Source organism: Falco rusticolus, chromosome 1, assembly GCF_015220075.1.
Source record: "Falco rusticolus isolate bFalRus1 chromosome 1, bFalRus1.pri, whole genome shotgun sequence".
In the NCBI taxonomy this organism is placed as follows: Eukaryota; Metazoa; Chordata; class Aves; order Falconiformes; family Falconidae; genus Falco; species Falco rusticolus.
In genome coordinates, this window is record NC_051187.1 from 78,587,701 (window position 1) to 78,612,010 (window position 24,310).

A 24,310-nucleotide genomic window follows, 5' to 3' on the forward strand; every position below is an offset into this window, starting at 1 on the left:
GATGCTTAGAAGTACTTAACTAGAGACAACTATCTGGTTGTAAAGTCCAGATAAATATATTTAAAACAAAACAAAACAAAAAACCACAAAGCCATAAAAAAAACCAAAACCAAACAATGGGAAAAGTGCTAGTATTTCAAAGTTAGTAAAATTGCTGAAATTAAAAGTATAATAAAATGTCAGTAGCTGAAAACTATTCATGGAAAACATGAAAACTATTCATGTGAGCACTTAAATGCCAGAACCTGATTAGGGACTTTCTGTAAGGAGGAATGCATCTCTAAATGACAATACATGATAGCTATATTGTATGTTTATGTGCTAATTGTCCAAGTTAAGCATTAGAAGTATAATGCTCAGATCCAGAAAAAAAATTAAAAATAAAAATCAAATACTCAGTCTGGCTTCCTCTCTATAGCACTGTCACACACCCTCATGGAGAGCGGATAGAAGAACACTTGTGTTCTATTCTTAAGCATTTGCTGCATGGCTCCAGAGTCAGTGTCTTCAGGAGCACGGCCCCTACACCTACACCCATAGCCCTGTTTCTGAAGTCAAGCAAGAAAAATTAAGTAAGCATCGTCCTAATGTGTGCACTGAAAATCTTGAGAACACAGAGAAAATTACTGTCTGTCAAACTCCACAGACAGAGAAATGTTCACTTTAGAGAGAGTGCATATTCAATGCACCTGTCAGAGGGATGCAATATCTTATAGAACCTCATCACTTAAAAATCTTTTCCAAAAGAGTTGGCAGTTACAAGAACTGCCTCACAATTGTGCCAGAGTTCAACTCCTCTGTTAGCAAGAGCCTGAGGGCAGATGAGAGGTTAAGAGTCCCCATAGCCCATACAGTCTGCATTTCTGCATCCTGTGCTGTTGGGATAGAACCGCAGACTTCCTTACCTCTTTCCTTACCTCTTATGCTTGTGCCAGGTTCCTGAAGTTCCAGTTCCATGTAATGAAGCTGTTTTTTGGAAGTAGGGCTGACAGGAATATTGACGTAGGTGGCTGCCTCGCTGTGGGGTCGGTCTGGTGTAGGGACATCAGTTGAATAACCCACTGCCCCTTCTAAAATAAGGAACATGTTATCATAGACACTGTTTGCAATGACCCATGATCCATTTCATACAAACACACTGTTCCATCTAATGTTCTGAAAGCAAGCATTGAGCAGTGACAGCTCTGCTTGCCAAACAGTACGTTCCTCAGCTACAAGATGGGAGATGAGAAGACCAAGGTTTCTGCAGAAAAGACCCTGAAGACTGCTGAAGCCAGGATCTATGCAGAAGACCACAGACCACAGCCAGTGATCTCACCGTGTTGTGACAGAAAGCCAACACTGCAGAAATTTTCAAACAGAAGCAATGTATCCGACACTACCTCGCAGGGCTTTCAGCTGTAACTCAGGCTAGTAACACCTTATATGAAGCAATCTGTTCTAGGAAGGCGTGAACTATTACATCATCTGCAAGAGAAGAATCGTAATTACTAGAAGTTCAGAAAGTATGTCCCAAAAACAGGGACTGAAGAACTGTTTCAATTAAGGGGAAGGCAAGCCTGGGGAGACAACACTGACTGCTTCTATGAGTGAAAAAGATAGGAACAATGCCAAGCGAGGACTGACCAAGTAATTTAATACTTCTATTGCAGGAAAAAAAGTCAATTAGCCCATGGGAAAACCTTCCTAATAGTAAAGATCACCAGAACACCAGAGGAAATGCCACAGAGGCTGAAGAATTTCTGCATCTAGAAACTTCTAAATAGGAGAGACTAACACCTACCAGAAAAGAATTCTCTATAAAGTGATTCTGACTTAAAGACAATATTTCAGGTACTGGATGAATTCTCAAGACCTCTTTTAGCCCTACTTTTGATTATTCTAATCTTGTCAGAAGTAAAACTAAGAAGGAAGGTAGAAGGTTAATGTTCCATTCTCTGGCCAACCGGGCATTCCAGCTTTCAACCCATTCTTGATAGCAGGCACCTACATCTAGTTCTTCAACCCATGAATACTAAGGGACTTCCCAGAATTACCTGTGCTACAGGAGACCCAGACACAAACCTGTATTCCCTCTGTGCTTGGGCAAGGCTTTGAGCCACATTCTCATTGTCCTGCTCAGCAGGCTGGTAATCACCTGCCTGTCAAGTCCAGTTAAAGTTCTTACCCATAAACACTTCCTGCTGTTCAGTCAATTTGGGACAGAGGAGTGCAGAGGAAAGATGGTATCACTTTTCTCCCTTTCGCCGAGGTTCTCCCGTTAAGCCCTTCCTTGTTCCCCACATAAAATTCGTGTCAAAACTTCATTTGTCCAAATCACTGCTTTTCTTTTCTGCCCATTCAGACACAGTTGAGATGTGAATGGAGAGGCAATAGGTGATCAGGGCTTTTTAGAGCACAAGAGAATAACTTCTTATATCCAACCAACAGCAGCTGTGAAATAACCATTAAGGGGAGCTTTTTCTTCTTTTTGGACTGTATTATGAATAACAGAGGTAGCTCAAAGTCCAGCAACAGTAACAGTTGTCAGAGGCTACAGAAGGCTGCAGAATAAAGGAATCTCTTCAGGCTTAACCTGTTTAAACCAAAGGAGTCTACTATGCAGTCCAAAATTCTAAAAGCCTGGAAAGTTGGCCAAATTTCTGACAGATTTTCATAAAGAAAACATAGGAACATCAGTGAAGTAACAGCATTTTTCTGATGGTCAAATTTCAAATTGTTGTTCCAAAGTCAGAAAGAAAATGAAAATTAATTAAAAAAAAAATCAAACAGAAGTTTCTATATCTTCATCAAACATTGTTCTCAGAAATTATTCTTAATTATTTTGTCTGAAGTATTTCAAAGGAATTTGGCCTGACTGTGCCAAAAGGGATTCAGCAGATCCACAGCATTGAAAACCTGCATCCCAAGTAGTTGAAGTTGTAAGCAGATTACAGTCTTAAGTACTGATACAGAGTCAGAAACAGTCATGAATGAAAATATATATTTTTCTAAGTCTTTCTATGCACTGTTAAAGTGATGTAGCAGGAGTTTAAATGAAGTGTCCTCAAAGCTTACTGGCATGACAACTAGCAAACTTCTCTATAGAGCTAAATAGTTGAAAGGTTTCAGGAAGCTGTATGCCATACCTGATGCAGACAAGCCAAGTGATTTTCCTGAGAACTAAAAAACCACACATGGAGAGTAATGTATTTATTGGTAGGGCTTTGTACAACAAAAGCAAAAGAAACACACAGAACAAAGAAACCCCTGGCAACAGTCAAATATTCTTCCCAAAGGAAAAAAAACAAATGAAGAACAAAGTCGGGCAAACTGGAAGGAAAGGATAAGTCCTCTGTTGTTTAGTCAGTTCTGTCTTAATTGAAACTGTGCTTTCCTTGTAAACATAGAAATACTTGGCTTTTTGGTTTTCCTTCAATTAAAAAAACCCAGACCCATTAGACACTAAAAACTGGCTTATGTTTGTTTGAAGAGAAAGGTTTTCTGAAAAGCATAAGACAGTCAAAAGCTCCTGCAAAGAAAACAAGGCACACAGAGAGTGCCATGGACAAAGACAGTCTTTTCAGCAGTTTGTTCTGGGTGGACAGATGTAGAAGATGCTTAAAAGAGGGGTCAGAGGACCAATATTTGAGATCATTATGGAAGGAGACTTTGAGATAAAAACAGACCAAAATGCGTGATTGCAACATTCTGAAAGGAGCAGTGTAATATCATGATTGCTTGAAGAGCAAGGGGGAAAAGGTAGGAAGAAAAAAAAGTAGTTAAGCAAGTAACAGAAGAGTAGAAAAGGCAAGGCAGTGGCACTGAAATGGGGGGGAGGAGGGGGGGAGAAGGGAAACATAGTATAATTTAGGAAAGAAGAAGAAAATTATATTTTCAACTTTCTTTCAGCAAGTGTTACTTGTTTGTATTTTCTACCCTATATGGGCACCATTCTCAGAAATGCACGATAAATAGCACAGAAAGAAAACCCACACCATAAACACAGCCCCGAGATAAGTGTGTGTGTGTGTGTGCACCTGTGTGAGCATGCATGTAAAGCTGACATGTTCAAAGGGTAATACTTGAAGAAAAAATATTTAGAAGAGACCACAATAAAAAAAAAGAAAAGGAAAAAAAGGAAAAGAGAAGGTGCTACTAGAATCCTCTGATGGAGTCCTCTGATGCACCTGGCTGCAAAGATCTGTGACTCACCAGGTTCCTCAGGGCTAGTAGGAGTTCCAGGTTCTGCAGGAAGTATCAGCATCTCATAACCACCTTTAGGACCTAGAATACAGGAAGCCCATCAAGGGGTTTGGATTTAGGAATTTGCACAATGTAAAGAGAGCATATGATTTTCTGGGTTTGACTTGTAACCTTCTAACCCAGATAATCATACTGAATAATCTCAGAAAGTATAAACAGTGGCTAGTGTTGACTTTTCTGTCATGGTGATGCCAGCTTTTCCTAATGAGTATAACACCAAGGAAATAAACGTTGGGACACTTCTACAGGTATTCAAACTGAAGGCCACTGGAGTCAACGGTATGTTTTGCTGTACATCAATGTGGGAGCAAAGCTGTCTTGAATGCATGAATCAGGGAGAAGTGTGTGGGTGATCTTGGGAGCATCTGGAAGACTCTTGTTAAAATTCCACCTCCAGCATGATGGGTAACTTCTTGTTTTCTGACAAAGCTCTGCAGAAAATGCTTAAGCTAGCCCTTCCAAAGATAACTTTGCTTTCCAAGTGCAAATCATCATCTTTGCAAGAAGTCAGGTTGCACAACATCATTAGTCCTTTCTAAACACTAAGCTGAAAAAAGATGCTCCGGTTCCCTCGTGATCTGACTCCACCCCAGTTTAAACAAGGTAAGTAAAAATGTTCTGTCCATAGGATGCATATATTGGGAATAATTTGGAATGACAAACATAATTTTATCTGCTGGTGTTGAGTTTTTGCTCTGTTAGCATGAAGAAGTACCTTTAAAGGGGGGTGGGGGGGTGGGAGGGGGGGTCCCAACATATCATTGCTGAGGTACAGGATTTCTCATGGCCTGAGGTGCGATGTTTTTGGTGGGTGCCCTTTGTTGAAGTGCTGGCAGCATTTTACTGCTGTGAATAAGATTACTGTCTATGCTCTGACACTTATCTCATCTGTCACTGCCTCTTCTAAACTTATCCCATCTGTCAATGCCTTTCTAACAAAAACCCTGCAAAGCAAGAAACCCAAAGAAATATGTAAGTCTTTCAATAGGGAATCAAGTCATACGTTACCTTTAACACCTTCTGAACTTTAAAATAATTTCAGTTTAAATTAGTTTAAATTTACATGCACTCACATACCTCATAACCACTGATACTTACCAGCTTGGAGACTGTGCCCTCTATGCATTTTCAAAGACCCAGAAACTGCCATGACAGAAGTACTACCTGTTTTCAAAGAGAGATAATCACATTAAATCTAAATACCTGTTGCTATTATTAAATACCTGCTGTGCATCAGCGATTTTAGTAATGTTTCTGAAACATCAAGAAAAATTTCAGTAACTGTAATTCTTCTCATTGTTCTTCATTTAAGCAATATTCCTTCCCCCCACCCCCACCCCCCAAATTCTTAGCCCAAGGTTATGGCATTATAATCTAATTCTGCTGTTGTCTTTCTTCAGAAAGAAAGGATGCCTTCTATAAAAGTTGAGGATACTGGCCTCCCCATTTGTGGTGAGTACTACCTTCCTAACAGAGACAGTTTTGTTAAACTGAGAAGTAAAATGGCAATGAAAAATGAGTGGGGAGTTGCCTTTGCAATCCATAAGAGCTTTGGAAACAAAAAGTTTGAAGTGTTCATTAAAATCTCATTAGATCAGATCCAAAACCTATTAAAGTTAACGGGAAGAACTGTATCGCACTTCAGTAGTCCACCGTCCGGTTTTAGCCACGTGCAAACTGGGGCAGGGTGAAGGGCAGGTGAAGGATCTACCTTCCATTGGCTTTGAATCCAGGGCATAGCTGGTTCTTTGGAAGCAACATTCCAAGGGTTACAGCCGAGAAAGGTTTACCAAGGGTATGTCAGGAGGCACAGTCAGTCTCCTTTCCCCAGCCCCACGCAGAGCAGCAGGAGGCTGTCCCAGGTACACTATTAGATACGGAAGTTTGAGGAAACAAGAGCCAGCAGCTCAGAAACCTATGGAGTAGTACACACGTAGTGTGGCTGGTCTACATACACACATCCCTTCTTTATTTAATCAGCATACTAATGAGTATTATCCTTACTTGTTCAATTAGCACTATTGCTATCCAGCTGTGAATGTCTTGCCTCTAGTGTTGTCACTGTGGGCACCTTAATCAAGATAAGTGGCATATATTTCCTCACATGAATCATTTCGAGGGAACTTCTTGTGCAAGTAAATGGTGCTTCACAGAAATAAGGTAGGAAGCTGTGCTTAGGAGTAACCCTGCCACTGGTGACAGGGCAGCTGTCCATGTACTGCTGGGTGTTGGGGATCAGGTATAAAATTAACACTCTTTTCTAAACTGATGGATAGTCTCTGAGTAGGTGAGGCATTTGTCTGCGAATTTTTTTTAAAAGAGCGCCCAAAAATTACTGTAATTCTTATGCAACATGAAGAAATTCTGTAAGATAAATAGCAGTCTCAAATACTTAAGAAAACTGCTGACATAGAAGCCTACAGAAAATAGCAGTTTCTTACTTTTCCCCTGTATAAAGTATATATTTGTACATTTTTCCCCTGAATTATTAATTTCCAAGTTTATAACATTATTGTTATGCTTTTATAAAATAAATCTAAATAAAAACCACAGATTATTTCACATAATGATGAGAATGGATTAAAAAAATAATAAACACCTATTTCAGAAGTGCACAACTGAACTAAAACCTTTAGTTTTGTGGTCTTTGTGTACAGAAAAGCATATATAGGGCAACCCAAGGCTACGAAAACAATTTTCAAGCATACCACACTGAGAAACTTACTTGGTATTTTAACAACTGAGATCAGGTTGTAGAACCTTTACATACTCTGGTGAGGACTTAACCACTAAAAACATTATTTGAAATTTTGATTTTAACCAGACTGCTGACAAAAATAAATGCAAAAATAGGACAGCCCTGGACTAGCTGATCTACTTATATTTTCACTGTAACTGATTTTCCTTTTTTTCAGCTCAGGGCAGCCTGTCTCTGTATTATTAAGAATATCAGAATACACTTTATGCAGCTGAAAGCCTTACCTTACTTTGAAGAAAGACTACGGCTTTATGCCAATTGCAGCTTCATCACAAAACCAGTATGTTTTGGGTTTGTTTTTTTCTCTCCCTCAAAATCCTAATGTAAATCAGCAGAAATCATTCCAGAGGAAACACAGATTTTTACACAACATTTTTAGGATTTGTGAAAAACACACAGGACAGGAAAGGAGATTTAAAGTAAGATACGCCAACGCTTTTATGGTCAAGTTGAAGTTTTCCCATTTGGAGCTCATTTAAAGAGCTATGTTAATCCTTCAGGATTTGACCTGTTGCATTTTTCTCATTTTCAAACTTGGCAGCTAACAAATATTTACATAGTCAAATCTCACGTGGATTTTTTTTTTTTTTTGAAGCTTTGAACTATGTCATGAAAACACATGTCAGCAGGGATTGACCTAGATATGTTCGTTCTTCTTCTTTACAGCTACGATGTAAACTGGCTCATTTCTCATTTATGAATCCTAAGATAACACTTGCAGGAATGGAAAAAGCAAGTTAGCGAGATAAATTTCTGAGTATATAAAGCATCCAGCAGGAGACAGATACTCCCTTTCATCATTCTTTTTGTTTTACAAGGGATTGTTCAGAATATTTTTTTCATTTTACCCTGCCATCCAGTTCTGTGTGGCTGACTCGCTCAAGTCTTTGTTAAAACTGAGTAGCTCATCAGAAGTTATTTCTGTTCTACATTCCTCAATGTGTAAGAGGAAGAAGATATGGAAAATGTGACAAAATGAAAATAAGCTGCAGAATATTTTGCATTCCTACATATGATTAGACTCAAATGCCTGATGTAGCTCAATGAAGACAACCACTATTTGAAACATTTTTCTAACTTCATAGTCATTTCTTTATGCCCACTCTTCAAAAATAAGCACTGTTTACAGCACATGTGCCACAAGAAAAAGCCATGAAAAAAAATTAAAAAACTAGAGGGAAGCTGGTATACATGCTATAAACTGAGCCCAGACAGTTCACATTTTCAAATCCTGTCACCTATCATTACGTGGCCATGCAACACTACACTGCATTTACCAAGTGATCACTTCTTACTGCTCAGCCTCTACTTTGCCTTCACACAGCAAGTCACAAACTTTGCAGATCTGGGCTATTAAACTTGCTGACAGAGTCAGGACAGAAGAAAACACTATGCTCTATGATTAATTCTTGCTTCCTGTTGAATTAAAACTTTCATTATGAAGTACTTTAATCCATTCAGCCAAGCAACATTTCCATCTCCTCCTTTGAAAACAGATACCTTGCTTAAAACTGTATCCAAAGGCTAGAGCTACTGACAGGAGAAATGCTGCAAGCACACCAGGAGGGGTTTGGTTTTTGTGTAAATGTAATAAGAGACTTCCTGGTGTTGTATAACCGCCTTATAAAACTTCCCTAAGTTTGTTACTCTTCAATTTTCAAAGTGATTTCTTATATTTTCTGCTATACAAATGGCATTATCTGCAATACATAAAAGCTGAAGGGGATGCTTAAAAACCCTTACATGCTTGACAGATTTCACCATATTCAGAAATGCCTCCTGTCTAACAGCCAACTTCAAAAGTAGTACAAAAAACTAGAAATCCATTCAAGCACCCTGACTGTTCAAATATTGCTCCACAAAGATGCCTGTTTAGTGTGTCTAAAAGAACATCTACCTCTAGCTATTATTCATGTTCCCATGCTGCAGAGCCAGTCCTGCTTAGCCTCCCACCCCAAAAAATGCAAGTGTTAAGCTATAATCATTACCATTTTCCTGTACAAGGAAGCTCAATGTCTGTTTTTTGAAAAATATACCTTCAAAGATGCTTTACATACAATTTACTCCAAAAATCTTGATGCATCTGAAGCTCAGGATCTACACTGGCCAAAAATGAAGGTCAGTTAATGGGTTTCTTTAATAGAAAAAAAGTTTAAACAATCACTGTGTTTGCAAATAAAGTTTCTCACCTTTTTGTTCTAGAAGGCTGGGATATGTAATTCCCCCACATTTCAGTGTCAGAGAAGCCATGGGGAAGCAGCTCAGGCATACAGAAAAGACAGGACTAGAGAGTCACTGTAACATGGACTTACCACCTTCTGTCACCCCCAAAACAGGCAACAAGAACCTGCTGGATTTACTCAGCCCAGAGGATGAAACAACAGCATTTGGATCATTCACTAACACCTGGTTTCACTGCAGTGACTTTCCCCCTCCCCCCTTCCTGTCAGGCCCCTAATAATTCAGGTAGTCACCAAGGCCAAGGTTTACCTTGTAAATGCAATACGTATTTTAATCGGCTTACTTTTTCCAAGCTCCTACACTTCTTCCCCTACAGAATTATTTTGAGTGTACTTATAAAATAAAGCACAATCAAGAAAGAGAATGCCATATTATGGCAGAGTTCTATTCATCAGTTTCTCATTAAAATAATGCTCTTCTATTACAGCATTTAGCTCTATGAGATATTACATATTTATGGTGGACACGGCTCAGCGCACAATCCTTTACTGGCTCAATGAAAGTACCATTGTGTACTTGGTCTTTCTACATCTGAAGAGCTGACAGAATACTTCCTGGGAAAAAAATTGTGAATTCTAAATTATTTTCAGCCTAAACAATAACAACCAATGCAGCACACCCCAGATTCTTCTTTCCTACTGCTCTCAATTAATTCCTTGAAAGCTTACTCCTAAGCTTGGAACAGAACCATCAGGCTGCACGGGTTTGCAATAAAAATTCTAAAAATGCATGAAAAAAAGTCTATTTTTCTATCACAAAAGCTAAGCTGTCAGACAGCAGAGTTCAATTTCAGCACCCATCACCTGTTATATACTTAACTTTATTCTATCTCTCTACCTTGACTCCCTATCTACCTAAGAACAATTTAATAGAGATAAAATGTTCATAATCAGCATTAAGCTGACATTTCAGCTGAATTCCAATCCACAGCATTGTTTTATGCTTATTCCTTAATTCAACTTCTCAGAACATTTTCCATCAAGCGTTGTGTAGGTTTGGTATTACAAGCAAAGAGGCTGTCAGATAGCAAGAGTGTCTGTTGCAATGCTGATGAATTTGTTCCTGTGGAATACAGAAAAATGGAACTGAACAGACAGAAAAAGAAAAAGATAATTTAAGAGTCACAAAAATTATTAATATTAAAGTATGCTGCTTCCATGGGAGGATATTTGTTAACTTATTTTCCCATTCAGCTATTGATTTTTGTAATGCCAAAGCCTGTAGCACAGAAGTACAGGGAGATCAGACCTCCCACTATAGAAGTTTAATTTGATTATTGAAAATGCCCAAGGTCAGGTCTGGCTCCTGGGAATGCCTAGGCAATCAGCTTCCCTGTAGCTAATAGGAAGTGACACAAATTTCTGAAATATGGTGCATACAGTCTGCATGAAATGCCTTCCAGGGATTGCAGAGCATCCCTAAGCAGTTCTACAAACCCATTCCAGCTCTCAACTTAGCTTCTCTAAATCGGAGTCTTGGGTTTCAGACTGCTCAGTTCACTTGGAAGGGTTGGCAACTAAGGAAATAGTGGTATTTTTCCCCCCTACAAAACAACCTCATGGTTTACATAACATTCATAAAACAGGTGAGCTGTGACGGAGTCCTAATCAACCAAGAAAATTCAAATATTTTGATGGAGAGAATGAAGACATTACAAGTAAGAGCTGGAGGTTCTTACCTAAGCTGTTGCAACACGTTAGAAAGAAACACAAGATTTAAATAAAATGCCTAAATTACAGCAAGAAATACCACAACTGTTAGGAAATACATTCTAAATGTAAGAATAACAAAAGACTTCAGATGATTTAAGGTGGATTAAGGACTTTCATTGCAGAACAAGATAAACAAACACCTGTTAGACTTACTGTCCTGGTTACAGCTGGGACAAAGCTAATTTTCTTCTTAGTAGCTGGTGCAGTGCTGTGTTTTGGGTTTGGTGTGAGAACAATGTTGATAGCACACCGATGTTCTTAGTTGTTGCTGGGTAATGTTTACACTAAGTCAAGGACTTTTCAGCTCCTCAGGCTCTGCCAGCCAAATGGCTGGGGGGGGCCAAGAAACTGGGAGGCGACACAGCCAGGACAGCTGACCTGAACCAGCCAAAGAGGTATTCCTAAGGGTCATGGCTCGGAGACTGGCTGGGCATCGCTGCTGCTCACTCCCTCCCTCCCTCACCCAGAGAGATGGGGAGGAGAATCGGAAAGGAATGTAAAACTCAAGGGTTGAGATTAGAATAGTTTAATAATTGAAATAAAACAAAACCCAATAATAATAACAGTTATAATGAAGCAGAAGGAGAAGGGGAGAGGAAGGAAATCCAAAGGGAAGGGAAAAAGGAAAAGAAAATTATGCACAAGACAGCTGCTCACCACCCACTGACCAATGCCCAGGCAGTTCTTGAGCAACAACCCCCGGGCCCAGGCTAAACACCCAAATTTATATACCAAACATGCCATCCCATGGTATGGAATACCTCTGTGGCTGGTTCAGGTCAGCTGTCCTGGCTGTGTCCCCTCCCAGTTTGTTGTGCCCCTCCAGCCCTTTCACTGACAGGGCCTGAGAAACTGAAAAGTCCTTGACTTAGCATAAGCATTACCCAGCAACAACCAAAAACATCCATGTGCTATCAGCATTGTTCTCACACCAAAACAAAACACAGCACTGCACCAGCTACGAAGAAGGAAGTTAACTCCATCCCAGCCAAAACCAGGACAGTCCCAGGAGAACTTCTCAGACTAAATGTACTAAACCTACACTCTGCCTCCAGAATCCAGCAGTCTCAGAAATCAGGAAATCTGAATCAGATTTTTGAACCTCTGACCTGTCTTGGTATTTTGGCCCATAATAACCATAAATGCAGTCTGCTATGCTTAAGAGCAGGCATCCCCACATCATATAACTCCAAAAAATCCCTTACCTTGATCTGTAGTACAAAACTATGGTAACAATAGGAACTTTCCTCCTACAAATGCAAGTATTCTATTCAGTCTCTCTTCCCAAACAAACTTTACAAAGCTATTTATAACAAATGCAACCAACTTATTTAAACGAGAATTAAATGATTCACCCCAACTTGTTTTTTTCCACCTAGTAATACAATTCAGAATTGTTGCCACATTTATGAACACTTTCAGCTTGCCATTAGAATTGGACACATTGCTCTGAAGTTGCTGAGTCTATTGCACAGCATACACAAGTAACAGTAGAAAAAGAATATCATCACCCACATTCACTACCAATAAACTGAAAAGTATTTAAATAATTGATCCTGACTCTTTAAATCCAGTTCTTGCTGCAGAACTGAGGCATTCAAAAGCAAAAACATTGCACAGGAAATGTGGGCACCTATAGCACTGGAAGAAGTGAGTTTGCATTCGTACAGTGTATTTGAATGAAAATACAATGCAATACTTTCTGTGATAAAAAAAGAAAAGTGTTTATGACTAAGTGGACCACCACACTAGCAAGCATTATAACTGTATATTGGGTCATTGTATAATCATTCATGCTAGTAGAGGTATCTTGCCATGTACATGTGCAAGACAGGTTTTGAAAGTAACCTCAAATTAGTGTGCCCTTATATTATCCTTAACAATGGATTAAAAGATCATAATAGAAAAACATAGAAAACTTATAATACTGTTCCTTTAGTCCAAAAGAAAGCTTCTAATGCTGTTCCTTCAGTCCAACAGAACTATTTGAGTAACTGCTCAGCACCCAAGGACCTTTAGTTAATGGCTTGGATTAAACATGGTGGAAGCAAAGTACTCAAAGGCTACAGTGTTATTTTGAAAGCTTTGCAACATCAAGTTCAATTATACTTGAAATGTTCACTTATACAGAAAACAATACTTTAACATGAAATATCTGAGGATAATAAAAGTGCAATGAGACAGAGAAAACATGGGTTTCTTTTGTATTCTGAAAAATAGTGTAGTATTGAAGAATAAAGTTCGAAGGTATGCAAGAACATTTGAGAGATGAAACCCCACAAAGATAAAAACTAAAAACTTCAGTCACTGGCTTTAGATGCTGTATTTGCGTGAAGCATTTATACTTATTCCAACAAGTATTCAGTTCTTTTCATCAACAGTATTTTCCTAGCGTACCAGACATGAAAACCCAGTCACTCAAATTTCCCCAGTCCTGTATCTTCCCTTTCTGTCCTGTATTTCTACATTCCCAATTTGCTTAATGATAGCTTTTTTCAAAACAGCTAACTCATTCATCTGCATGAATAGCCTGAGATTAAGGTTTTGCCAGGTATTGTTTGCATCCACAATTAATTTGCCACTGAAATTAACACAGCAATTATGTTGTGACCACAACACAGCTATAAACCCAAGTTCCCCTGTATTTATACACATGTGAATCATAAATGCTCTGGTTTCCCTGGGTTGATTAGAGTACTAGAAAGTTGAGCACCAGAAGGAAAGATAAAATTAGAGTTAATGGTCCAATTTGTGCTTCTACTTACACCTCTACAAATCAAAAGCAATTCTGCTGACTCTAGTGGAATAAGTAGGAACAAGATCTGCTAAATGATTCCAGATTTTTCTCCTGCTAGGACAGGCAAAGGAGTAGCATTACTTATAACCTTCTCCAGATATACCTCCTGATCCTAAGTATCATACTGGATTTGTTCACACAAGTATCTATCAGGTATACTTCACATTATTCGCCAAGATTTTTAAAAGTAATAATGAAACCCAGGCACAAAGAGCTGTACTGTGTCTATTGGAAGCAGGCAACCTGAGGAATGTAATGGATCTGCTGAATTATCAGGCAAATAATTTAAGGAATATAAAGATTTTGAAGATACTAAACAACTTATTTGCACAATGAAAAGATAGTCAGCATATTACTTTTGCCTATAATCTTTCCAGACCAGATACTCAGCTTCCTCCCGTTACTGATTTTGTTGGTCATTAACTAGTTCCACTGACAAGACAGAAGCATCTCCATGTTGGCTCTGGTAAGAATCCATTCCAGTGGTTTTGTGTTATTTAAAAAACTAGGTGCACACACTGAACATACAAATCAAATTTTCCCTTCATGTTAGTATAGCCTAGGAAGAACACTTTCTTGACGTTCTTCAACTATGTAAGTAGAAAAAGCACTAAACAACTTTGTATAGAAAGTGACAACTTTGAACCTCTTCAAATTACAAAAGGGAAAAATAAATATATTAATCTTTGCAACTTAAAATGCTACAGATTACAATGTATTCCATAATTTTCATTCATGAATTGCAGCAGCAAAACCAACCACAAACAAGGTACTTCTCAACATAGTCTTTAGTTCAGCTTCCATAAATCTTCTGTTTCTTTTGTCACAATTTGAGACTTAAACATTATTCTTTAACAAATCAAGTAACTAAATGGCTCCTACCTGGTATAGCTGGTAAGACTCCAGACTGTAATATTGCTGTTCCCTAAAGAAAACAGAAAATTTTAGAATGAAAAAACTTCATAAGAAATAGAAACTTCAAAACATATAAGGAGAATGGCAAAGAAATCATCATCACAAAAACTTAACAAATGGTTTTAAAATCCAGGACAGACGCAATGGTGCTCAGACACAAAGGTGTTCAAAACGTGTAAGTTGCAAAACATTTGTGCACCTTATAAAAGTTAACTAACTTGGCTTTGGAAGCTTTGCAACAACTGTAGCAGGCACAGTGAAGCTTAGCCCTATTGAAGCCATCCTGAATTAAGCAGCAAAAAGCAAGAAAATTCAATATTCAGAGGAAGATGATATCAAGTTGGAATAACAGGACTAACAGATGTATATTAAAAGCCTATATTTGCTTAAAATGATAGATGCTTTGAATGGACTGAAGCCTGGTGTGCTTTTGACTCAGCTCCATAAACCGAGATAGAGCTTAAATTGACTCCAGACTGCCTCAAATATCACCTGTACATCAGGGTATTTCTAGAAGAGCTTTTTGCCATCTCAGATGTTTCATGGGTTTTTGTACCACAGTGGTACAATGGCAGCTGGGGCACATCAAAGCAGTCAGGCATAAATACCAGTGCCCATTCACACTTAAGCGTAAGTGTGTTCCAAAACACGCTGCAGGCCAAGTTTCTGCCCAGCTTATACTATCTATGTCATTCAAAGCTGGTCTGGGCGACACTCTGGCTTTTCCATCTCCAGATGGTATCAACACTGCTCCTGCACATCAACATCAAGTTATGCTGCAGTCAGTCTGGTCTGTGCTACTGACCACCACTCTCCTAAAGAGATCTCTTTTATTTCTGCAATCTTGGTGAGAAGAAGAATTCATCATCATGATCCTTTCTTTTTCATAAAGAAACATGTCTTCTGGACTTTGAAGTGGAAAAACATTATATACCTGTTGGAGCTGAGCAATAATACTGCTCAGTTCCAAAACAATAAAATTCCATTTTGTATTGACACCTGACAGTAATTTTCTTCACCTAAAGGCACAGACTTGTGACCTGTGATAACTGCCTGTTTCCTGCGCCTTCTGACAAAGTGGTGGCTTTTCAGACACACTTAAAACTTTATATATACATTACATATATCTTCCCCTTATACAGGCAGCGTGTTGACTTCCCAAAATTTTTCAATAGAAGCCAAAATAGATTATTTATGTAGATTATCCATGTAGAAGTTCAAGTCATACTACAGGCAAACTTATTATGATATAAAGCTCATTACAAGTGACCCTCACAAAAAACTGTCAGAGCTAGCAACTAGATCCAACTTGAGTTAAAGTTATATGGAAAGGCTTTTTTCGGCTTTCCTGTACCTTGAAATGAACCAGAAAAAGATTAGGAAAGATTAGACTGATTCTGTTTCAGCCAATAAAACATACATTAAAATAGTTTACTTGGATCAATTGCGGAAGAGCAAGTTGGCTTTTTTTATATACTGTTTTAAAATCTGCAACACAGAATAACTTTCAATAGGGGAATAACAGATCCTATTGCAAACATGGAATCTACAGCTTCAGTATTTCCTTGAGCTTTTGTGCTAGCTGTATATTTTAATATATAATACACTGAATTTGAGCAACTGTTTAAAGTAGAACAGAGGGGGAGGAAATCAGAAACATGACCAAGATTTCATGGAAGAGAAAAAACATCCCACAGCATTTCAAAAATAGATTATTGTATTAATTTAACCATAGTGAATGTTATTTGTTTCTATAGTTACTGTGTGACACCACAGAAGTTGCTGCTTTCATTTGGGGAATACGCAGAAGTTTCTGCACAGATAAAGGACAGAGGACTTTGGAGTCCATTACAAGCAGCATTCTGTATATTTAGGTAACAATATTTTTCCATTACAGTAGAATTTCTACGAATTTTTTGCAACTACTGTTTATAGCAGAATTGGAAAATGCTTTTTCATGCCCCCAGTAACTTGTTAGGAGTTTACTGATATAGAATACCAAAAAATAATTTCCCTGACTCGTTATGTCTATGGATGTAAAGCACATTATGCTGCCTCTGAAGGTAGCATCTACTAGCTTACTTAATGCAATAGAAAGTGGCAGACTTCAGTGTCGAAACGCATAAAAATCAGCTCTTGCTAATAAGAAAGAATCTCACCATTTTCTGGCAACTTTTTTGCTTCCAAAACCAAAAAGTTTGGGGGGGCTTTTTTGTAACTTTTGCGGTATGGGGGCCAAACTGTGTATTACTTAGTTCACAAAGTCAAACAAAAATTGGTTTGGGAGGGGAAAAATAATTATCCTCCTCACCTTTGCCTCTAGATTCATTAATCTGCACAGCCTGGCTGTCATTCAGGGCATAGGCTTGTTGCATGAAACTAGATAGCAAGTTGGAAAAATATTTTTAACTCTCTTTCCATAAATGCATTACACATCAGAATATCTGAAATTGTGGGAAAAACACGGATAGAAATAAAGGGTAGAAAGCAGAAAACCCTAAAGGAGACCGGAAGCTCTTTGAAGAAAAAATGGCATTTTGGTTCTTTGTTTATACATAATCCCCCACAAAGAAGTCCTCTTTCATCATTACAGAGGTTACAAGCAACAGTAATGCAAAGAAACAAAGAATAAACTGCATAGTTTTATACTGATTGGTTTTCTTCTCACCTCATAGTAAAGTTGTTATCTGCAAAATAGCATACGGTCCTCCTAGCTACACAGCTCTGCTCCCCATGTAAATTCAAGCTATAACTACCTGATTTACTTGCAAATCACGTTTTGCTGTTTTTCCCTGTCTCAGCATTGCACAAGTACAGCTCTTCTGCAAGAGTGAGGACTGAAAAGTCAGCAATGCCAAACAGTTAAAAACATTTCAGTCGCAGATAATTTTTTTTGGTGATATGCTACTTAATGCAAGTTAAAATCAGTCACCATGGCTTTCTGATCTCTGAATATGAGTGAGAATTTAAACCATCATTTGCCTTTTATGCATCATATATGTATGGAAATAACTGAAAAATAAAGACAAATAATTTTGTTAACATAGGTACAGTTTGTTCAACAGTGGAGTCCTATTCCATGCCTGGAACTCCTAGTCATTTTTATAAAATAAATTCTAAAATGTTTTTCATAAAAATGTACAAGTTAGGTAAGATGAGAAAATTTATAAAGGCTAGACAGTATCAAATAAATATACTTTCAAAATAATTGTTTGAGGATTAGATTATAATTGACAAAGAAAGATGCAAAAAGGCCAACAGAAGTTTGATGTGTGACATTACATCAGATGTGGGACACTGATAAAATATTGTCGAAGTTATAGGGACTAGATGAAGGACAACAAATAACTAAAAGAATCAGTGTGACTACATAAAAAAATCAGTCTGAGACAATAAAAAAAATAAAATCAGTCTTTTGTTATCAAGTAGTTTTTCTAGTCTGTAAGATTGTTGTCTTCATTTCCATTTCAATAAATCATATTCTATTCTTTCTGCAACTCTGAGGCCTCCTGCTGCAATCCTCTCTAAGGCAGAGGCTTCGCTAATGCAATGGCTACTACTAAGGCAATTCAGTGGAAAGAATGGTACCAGAGACTTAAAAGCTTTTTTTTTTAATTCTGCCAGACTGCTTTTGTCAAATATGCTTTTGTCTGTAGGAGAAACTTTTTAAATTATTATGGCATAATGTACAAATGTAAAACGTATGGTTTTCAAATGCAAAGTATAATACATATCTCAACCTACTCTATGATTACATCAAAGAAAAAACAGAGTAAGTGACCCCACTCAACATGCTTTTCTTATGCCTGCTATGATATTCAGGCTATAACTAACAGAGTATCTAAATCCTGTGTATCTCATAATATTACTCATGAATATAAGTTAAATATATTTTAATATTTATTTTCATATCTATATTTATATCTAATATTTCTATAAATTTCATATAATTAAAATATAATTAAAATAAAATAATAATTAATAAAAATAATGTAGGTTCTTTTATCTGTGACCCAAGAGCTGAGTGCTGAAGTATGTGATGCATGGTTGTTAGTTCAAACAACCTCACCACTAGAACACCCACAGTAAACGGATATGTACCACTTGTATATCACACATCATGAAGTATGTGTCCAGGGCTATTTTAACTCTGGTAGTGATCTGGCTGCTGTCAGATGGCATTCATTTTTTATTTTCTGCTTCCAAATATCCTGAGCAGGGTTTCAATGATAGATGTTAGGAGAACCCACTAGTCTGATACACTGGATCATTATTCATGGATTAGCTCTGTTGCCCTAAACAGCTAAACAGAAGCTAAGACTTGGCATTTATTTCTGTGTGTGCAAATAATCATCGTAGTGCATAATCCTTTTTACAATCAAAATGGGATTTTCCCCCTCGCCCCCTATATATATTTGGTATATCATTGTCTTTCACCTTTAAGTTTAATCTTATTTCATTCAAAGTTTCATTCACTTTAAATTTCATGAAACATACGATTTATCAGATCAGTTCTCATTTTCAAAAAATTATCAGACACAAGTACTGTCCCGCATTAAGAAAACTATGCCTACCTTTCTCTATATACTCAAATCACTTCCTGTGGACTACAGACCCAACCCTGCTCTGCTGCTGCTAATGGCAGTTTTAGTCGTTGGGCACAAGATCAGCCCCAAAGTCCAGATTTTCCAGTATAAGCTGCACATCAAGAAGCAAAGATTCTGTACTGCTCCATTTCCTGGTTTTGGAAGAAGTTTTGCCAGATTCACAGTAACAAAAGGCATCACAACTGCCTTGTACGCTCATCTCTGTGCTGTAAAAAGGAACCAGGAGCTTGCAAGTCAGATGGACAGATAAGAAAGAAGAAAAATATTGTCTGAAGACTAATCCCTCCCATTACTGACTCTAAGGGTAGGAACTGATATATAACTGTTCCATAGAAAACGTGTATTTTCAAAGAACCAAAAAAATTTTGTTTTGTATCTTTCCTCCTAAAAAGGAGGAAACCACGCTTCCAAGAAAAAATAGATCACCTTCTGTAGATTGTAAGGCTAAGCTGGGCTCCATCATCACTGGCAAGAGGAATGAAATGCCATTTGCCTGATAACTGTCAACATTTCAGACACACCTCATCAGTCACAGCTTATGTAATTCTCTTTGTGTATCTTTAGAAAGAAAGCTTTTCTTTCTGCTCATCTAAGTTTGCCAGCTTTTTATAGCTTCGTTATTCTGAACCTAGTAAGAGTTAGAGTTCTCAGCACAGGAAAGACATAGACTTGTGGGAGCGAGTCCAGAGAGGGGCCACGAAGATGATCAGAGGGCTGGAGCACCTCTCCGGTGAGGAAAGGCTGAGAGAGTTGGGGTTGTTCAGCTTGGAGAAGAGAAGGCTGCATTTCTTATATATACATATATATATAGATATATATATAGGAAGAGACCTTATAATAAGGCCTTATATATAAGGCCTTTCAATACGTAAAGGGGGCTTATAAAAAAGATGGGGACAGACTTTTTAGCAGGGCTTGTTGTGGTATGATCACAAGTAATGTTTTAAACTAAAAGAGGGTAGATTCAGACTGGATTAAGAGACAAATGCTTACAGTGAGGGTGGTGAAACGCTGGAACAGGTTCCCCAGAGAAGCAGTAGGTGTCCATCCTTGGAAACATTCGAGGTCAAGTTGGACAGACCTCTGAGCAACCTGATCTAGTGGAAGATGTCCCTGCTTATTGCAGGGGAGGTGGACTAGATGACCTTTAAAGATCCCTTGCAACCCCAACTATTCTATGATTCTGTGACTTTTAGGTGTCATTTGCTTTGGGCTAAGCACATGCATGACATTTTGCCACAGTCTGGGTGCTCAGACAGGAAGAAAGGCTCAACTTAAATGAGAGGCTCCCAGATTCTTCTTGTTATGAAAGAGGAATTCATACTCAACAGTAATAGAAGCAACTATTTGCACTGTGAGATTTTTATTCAGCACATACCAGAAATGCACTCAGAAACAGAGAGGATGGATTGCAGCATTGGTTGGCTGCTTAATATTCACGGAGAATATGATCTAGATTTTTTTTCTCCTCTCTGTTTATTTTAGGGCTATTATGCAGTATCAAGGTCATGCAAAACACCCCGTTTTTCAAGAGAAAACCATCAAAATCATGACTCAATATCCAGAGGATGGTCCCTGAAAAGCAGAAACTGTGAAGCAGACTAACAACGAGCAAACACTCTCATGCCTGCTATAGACAGCTGGTGGCCCTTCATCACAATCCTTCCGACTGCTTCATGCAGTTTGTATGTAGAGGGAGGCAGCAAATTACAGTTACATTATATAGTTTATAACAATAGTATCTTGAACTGTCAGAAACTTCACAAAGGAGCAAAGGACCCAATGAGAAATCATGAATAAAGATTTTGAAATCAGCATCACAAAACCAGAAGTGTGAATTGCCTTTAGAAAATGGAAAAGTCTTGAACATGTCCAAAGTTATGCAAAGCCCAGATATTTAAGCAAAAAGAAAACAGTCCCTAATGAAACTGACAGCTAAGGTACTTTCCTCATGAGGATTAAAAACTATGACTTATTCTTGGTGCAAATAACCAAAGAAGTTTAAAGCTGGAATGCTTAGGCTGCCACAGGGGGAAAAAAAAACCACAAAAACAAAACCAAAACCAAACAAATGAAAAAAAAACCACAAAAAAACCCAAACAAACAACAAACAAATAAAAAAAAAACCCACAACAACCAAAAAAAAATAAATCCAAGTTCCCAGGAAAGGTCAAGAAATACAGATACATGGAGCAACCTTTAAAGGTCATCTGCTTTGATGGGCTGGTTCACAACGCCTAGTAGTTAGTTGATCAAGTCCTGAACAAAAGATACAAAACTATTCAACTCTGCCATCCTTTGTAACATCTCCAAACGAAACAATCTCCTGTCCATGGCATGCTTCAGGTGTGGGGCTCCAATTTCAGCCACAAACTTCTGATTACTCAGCTTCATCTGTTGCAAGCCAACTGGCGGCTTACAGAAAGATTGCTGAAGTCAGTTCAGAAACATCTCGGTTTGCTCAGCCAACCCCAAACATCAGCTATTTTTCTAAGCATGAAGCTGGTGATTTCAGTGGCACTAGCAAGCCATGCTCTGCCTCACATTAAAATACACGTCCTAAAACCTGTGGGATAATCACAGCTCAACTCACATACAAGCTGCAGGCGTTATTTAAACAAGAATCAAAAGCATTGTTTAGTTCCAGTCCAGATTTGTGTACCCATCTTCTCTCTCATGTTTTTACAGAGGAACTCTTCTGCTATGATTTTGGCATGCTTCTGTTGAGAGAGGCCCTCCTGCTTCTTGCTGTGGACTTCCCAGCCACCTGCAGCCACGAGCCCTTTGTCACCCAATCCCGAACATGACCACTGGCATCAGAACACAACCATTAGTTCTGAAAATGACACACCTTGCCTTTAGCATGCTCTGAAAGTGTCCACTCAAAGAAGAGAAAGAAAAGCTGGGCTGAGTCCTCTGCCACAGCTACCACAAAAGCCAGTACCTGGATCCAGCTGCACAGCCTCCACCCTGAGATAAAAGCCATCTCCAGCTGCCAGCTAGCAGTGACGGCCCTGCAATTCGGGTGGTGGGAGGCTCAGTAACAATGCTGAAGGGTCAATTTTCAAGCTCTGCGATGAATAACATATGGGCATGGGGAAGCTGACACAGCAACAAGGCACATGATTTGCTCTTGTCCTTTGCTTTTCAAAACCAAAAATTGCTCTAGAATGACTTCATACCAAAGAGCCACACTAGGAGTGTGCTGAACAACTGGGCTGTAATGCAATTACATGGTCACATATCATTTTTTCCACAGGACATCTGCCTCATTCACTGCATGAGAGGGACATGTGTGGGTGAAATCAAGATGGCATGAGCAACTGTAAATCTGTCAATTCCTTAACAGTGAGGGGCTTAACTTTTCAACCTAAATAACATCCTTTTAACATCACATACATATCTCATTATGTACAAAAGTATTGAGACAGAATTCTAGAGGAAACAGCTATGCAATACCATCCACTGCATATAAAATACCCGGTGTAAACACATCAGTGATGTGTTTGTTCTGAAGCACTACTGCAAGTCAAGTTTGCATACTTCCTAGACAAAAAAAAAAAAAGCCAAGAGCACGTACAACAGGCACAAAGCAATAAGACTCATTCCAAGTAGACAGCAAAGTCTGAAGGCACACAACACCAAGCCATTGTAAACTGTACTAACACCAGTATCAGCCAGACAGCTTGTGGTTACAGAGAAATGCCCAAAACCACAACAACTTAAGAAACATCTGCCACCTCCCTCAAACATAGATTTTGGGTTTGTCTTACAATTTTTTAAACTAATTTCATAAGGTTTCAGTTTTTCATGGGTCTTCAAAAAATTGCTATGATTGTTCCAGACCAACAAGATGCATCTGTGAATTTGAAAATCTGTCCTACTTAACCACAGGTAAAAATTAGCAGTACTGTTTTCCGTACAGGGAGAAGCACTTCATTATTGCATGGATGTTTTGTAAGGATAGATACAGTGATGAGCTGTGGAGAGAGATACTGCCATTGCAAACCCTCTAGGTAGATCTGTATAAGCAACTCAAATGAAAAGGCGGACGTGAATTATTATGAATATTGCTGAACAGATGATCTCATTAAGCTTCCTGAGAGACCTCACAGCACAAAGACGCTGGAACATAATCAGAACACATTTCACTCCCAGTTGATGATACAGGAGGTCTTCCATAGCAGGAGCCAGGACCAGGCTGAGGAATTCAGCTAGTCAGAAGAAATGCCTAGCAGACGTAGCAAATTGGCTCCAAGACCAGTTTTAATTCAACATATTTGATAAACACGGGCATAAATAGTGCAGGAGTTAGAAGGGAAGAACTAAAAACAATTCTTCATGAAAAATAGAAACACCATATGCAAATGTCATAGGGTATATTCATCAAACTTGAACAACTAGGGCACAGCATCTCCTGATTTCAGAGCACAGAACCCTGAACAAATACACCTGTGAACTGGTGCTAGATACACAATAAAATGTATTAACACTAGCCTTCACTGCCTCTTCTTTCACCAAATGTATCTCATAACAATCATTCTGTCATTCAGGAGATGAAAGAGTCCTTACACAATTGCCATTAAAATACACCATCAGAAATAAAACCCTTTTTTCTCCAATGAGAGGTCTAAGATCCAAGGCAGATACCCCTGATATAATCTGAAGTTCTGCATATCACATATTCTTAGGGCCAAAATAAAGATGGCCAGTTTGTCCAGGTAATAAGAAGCGGCTACATTGTTTCCCCTAACTCCTTGGCTGAGCTGTCATGATTTAGAGTAGCAGAAGGTCTGTTCTGGAATTTTATGAAAAGGAACAATTTTTAACTTAAGCATAAGATATCCAGCAGATTTTATGATTCAAGATAGCGTTGCCAACTTTTTAGAGATGTCTTCATTGCAACATTACATTCCCTTTTCCGAGCCTTATTCAGCTAGGCTCCTTTTAGTTAAACCACCTCTCCTAAGGTACATACAGAAACTCCAGTTATAGTGCTTAAGCAGAAGAGTTCAAACAAACATTCCTCCTGACT

At 38.4% G+C, this 24,310-nt stretch overlaps 1 protein-coding gene across 3 annotated transcripts in view; it reads right to left on the minus strand.

Annotated features, from left to right (window-relative positions):
* Positions 1 to 24,310, minus strand: part of DOK7 (docking protein 7) — an 81,519-nt gene that overhangs the window by 13,741 nt on the left and 43,468 nt on the right. For all 3 annotated transcript variants that reach the window (XM_037385820.1, XM_037385803.1, XM_037385812.1), the window contains 4 exons: positions 14,636 to 14,678; positions 5,344 to 5,409; positions 4,195 to 4,266; positions 918 to 1,070 (listed from right to left, as the gene is read on the minus strand). In XM_037385820.1, coding sequence (XP_037241717.1) covers positions 918 to 1,070; positions 4,195 to 4,266; positions 5,344 to 5,409; positions 14,636 to 14,678 — 334 coding nt within the window. The remainder of the gene's footprint in view (positions 1 to 917; positions 1,071 to 4,194; positions 4,267 to 5,343; positions 5,410 to 14,635; positions 14,679 to 24,310) is intronic.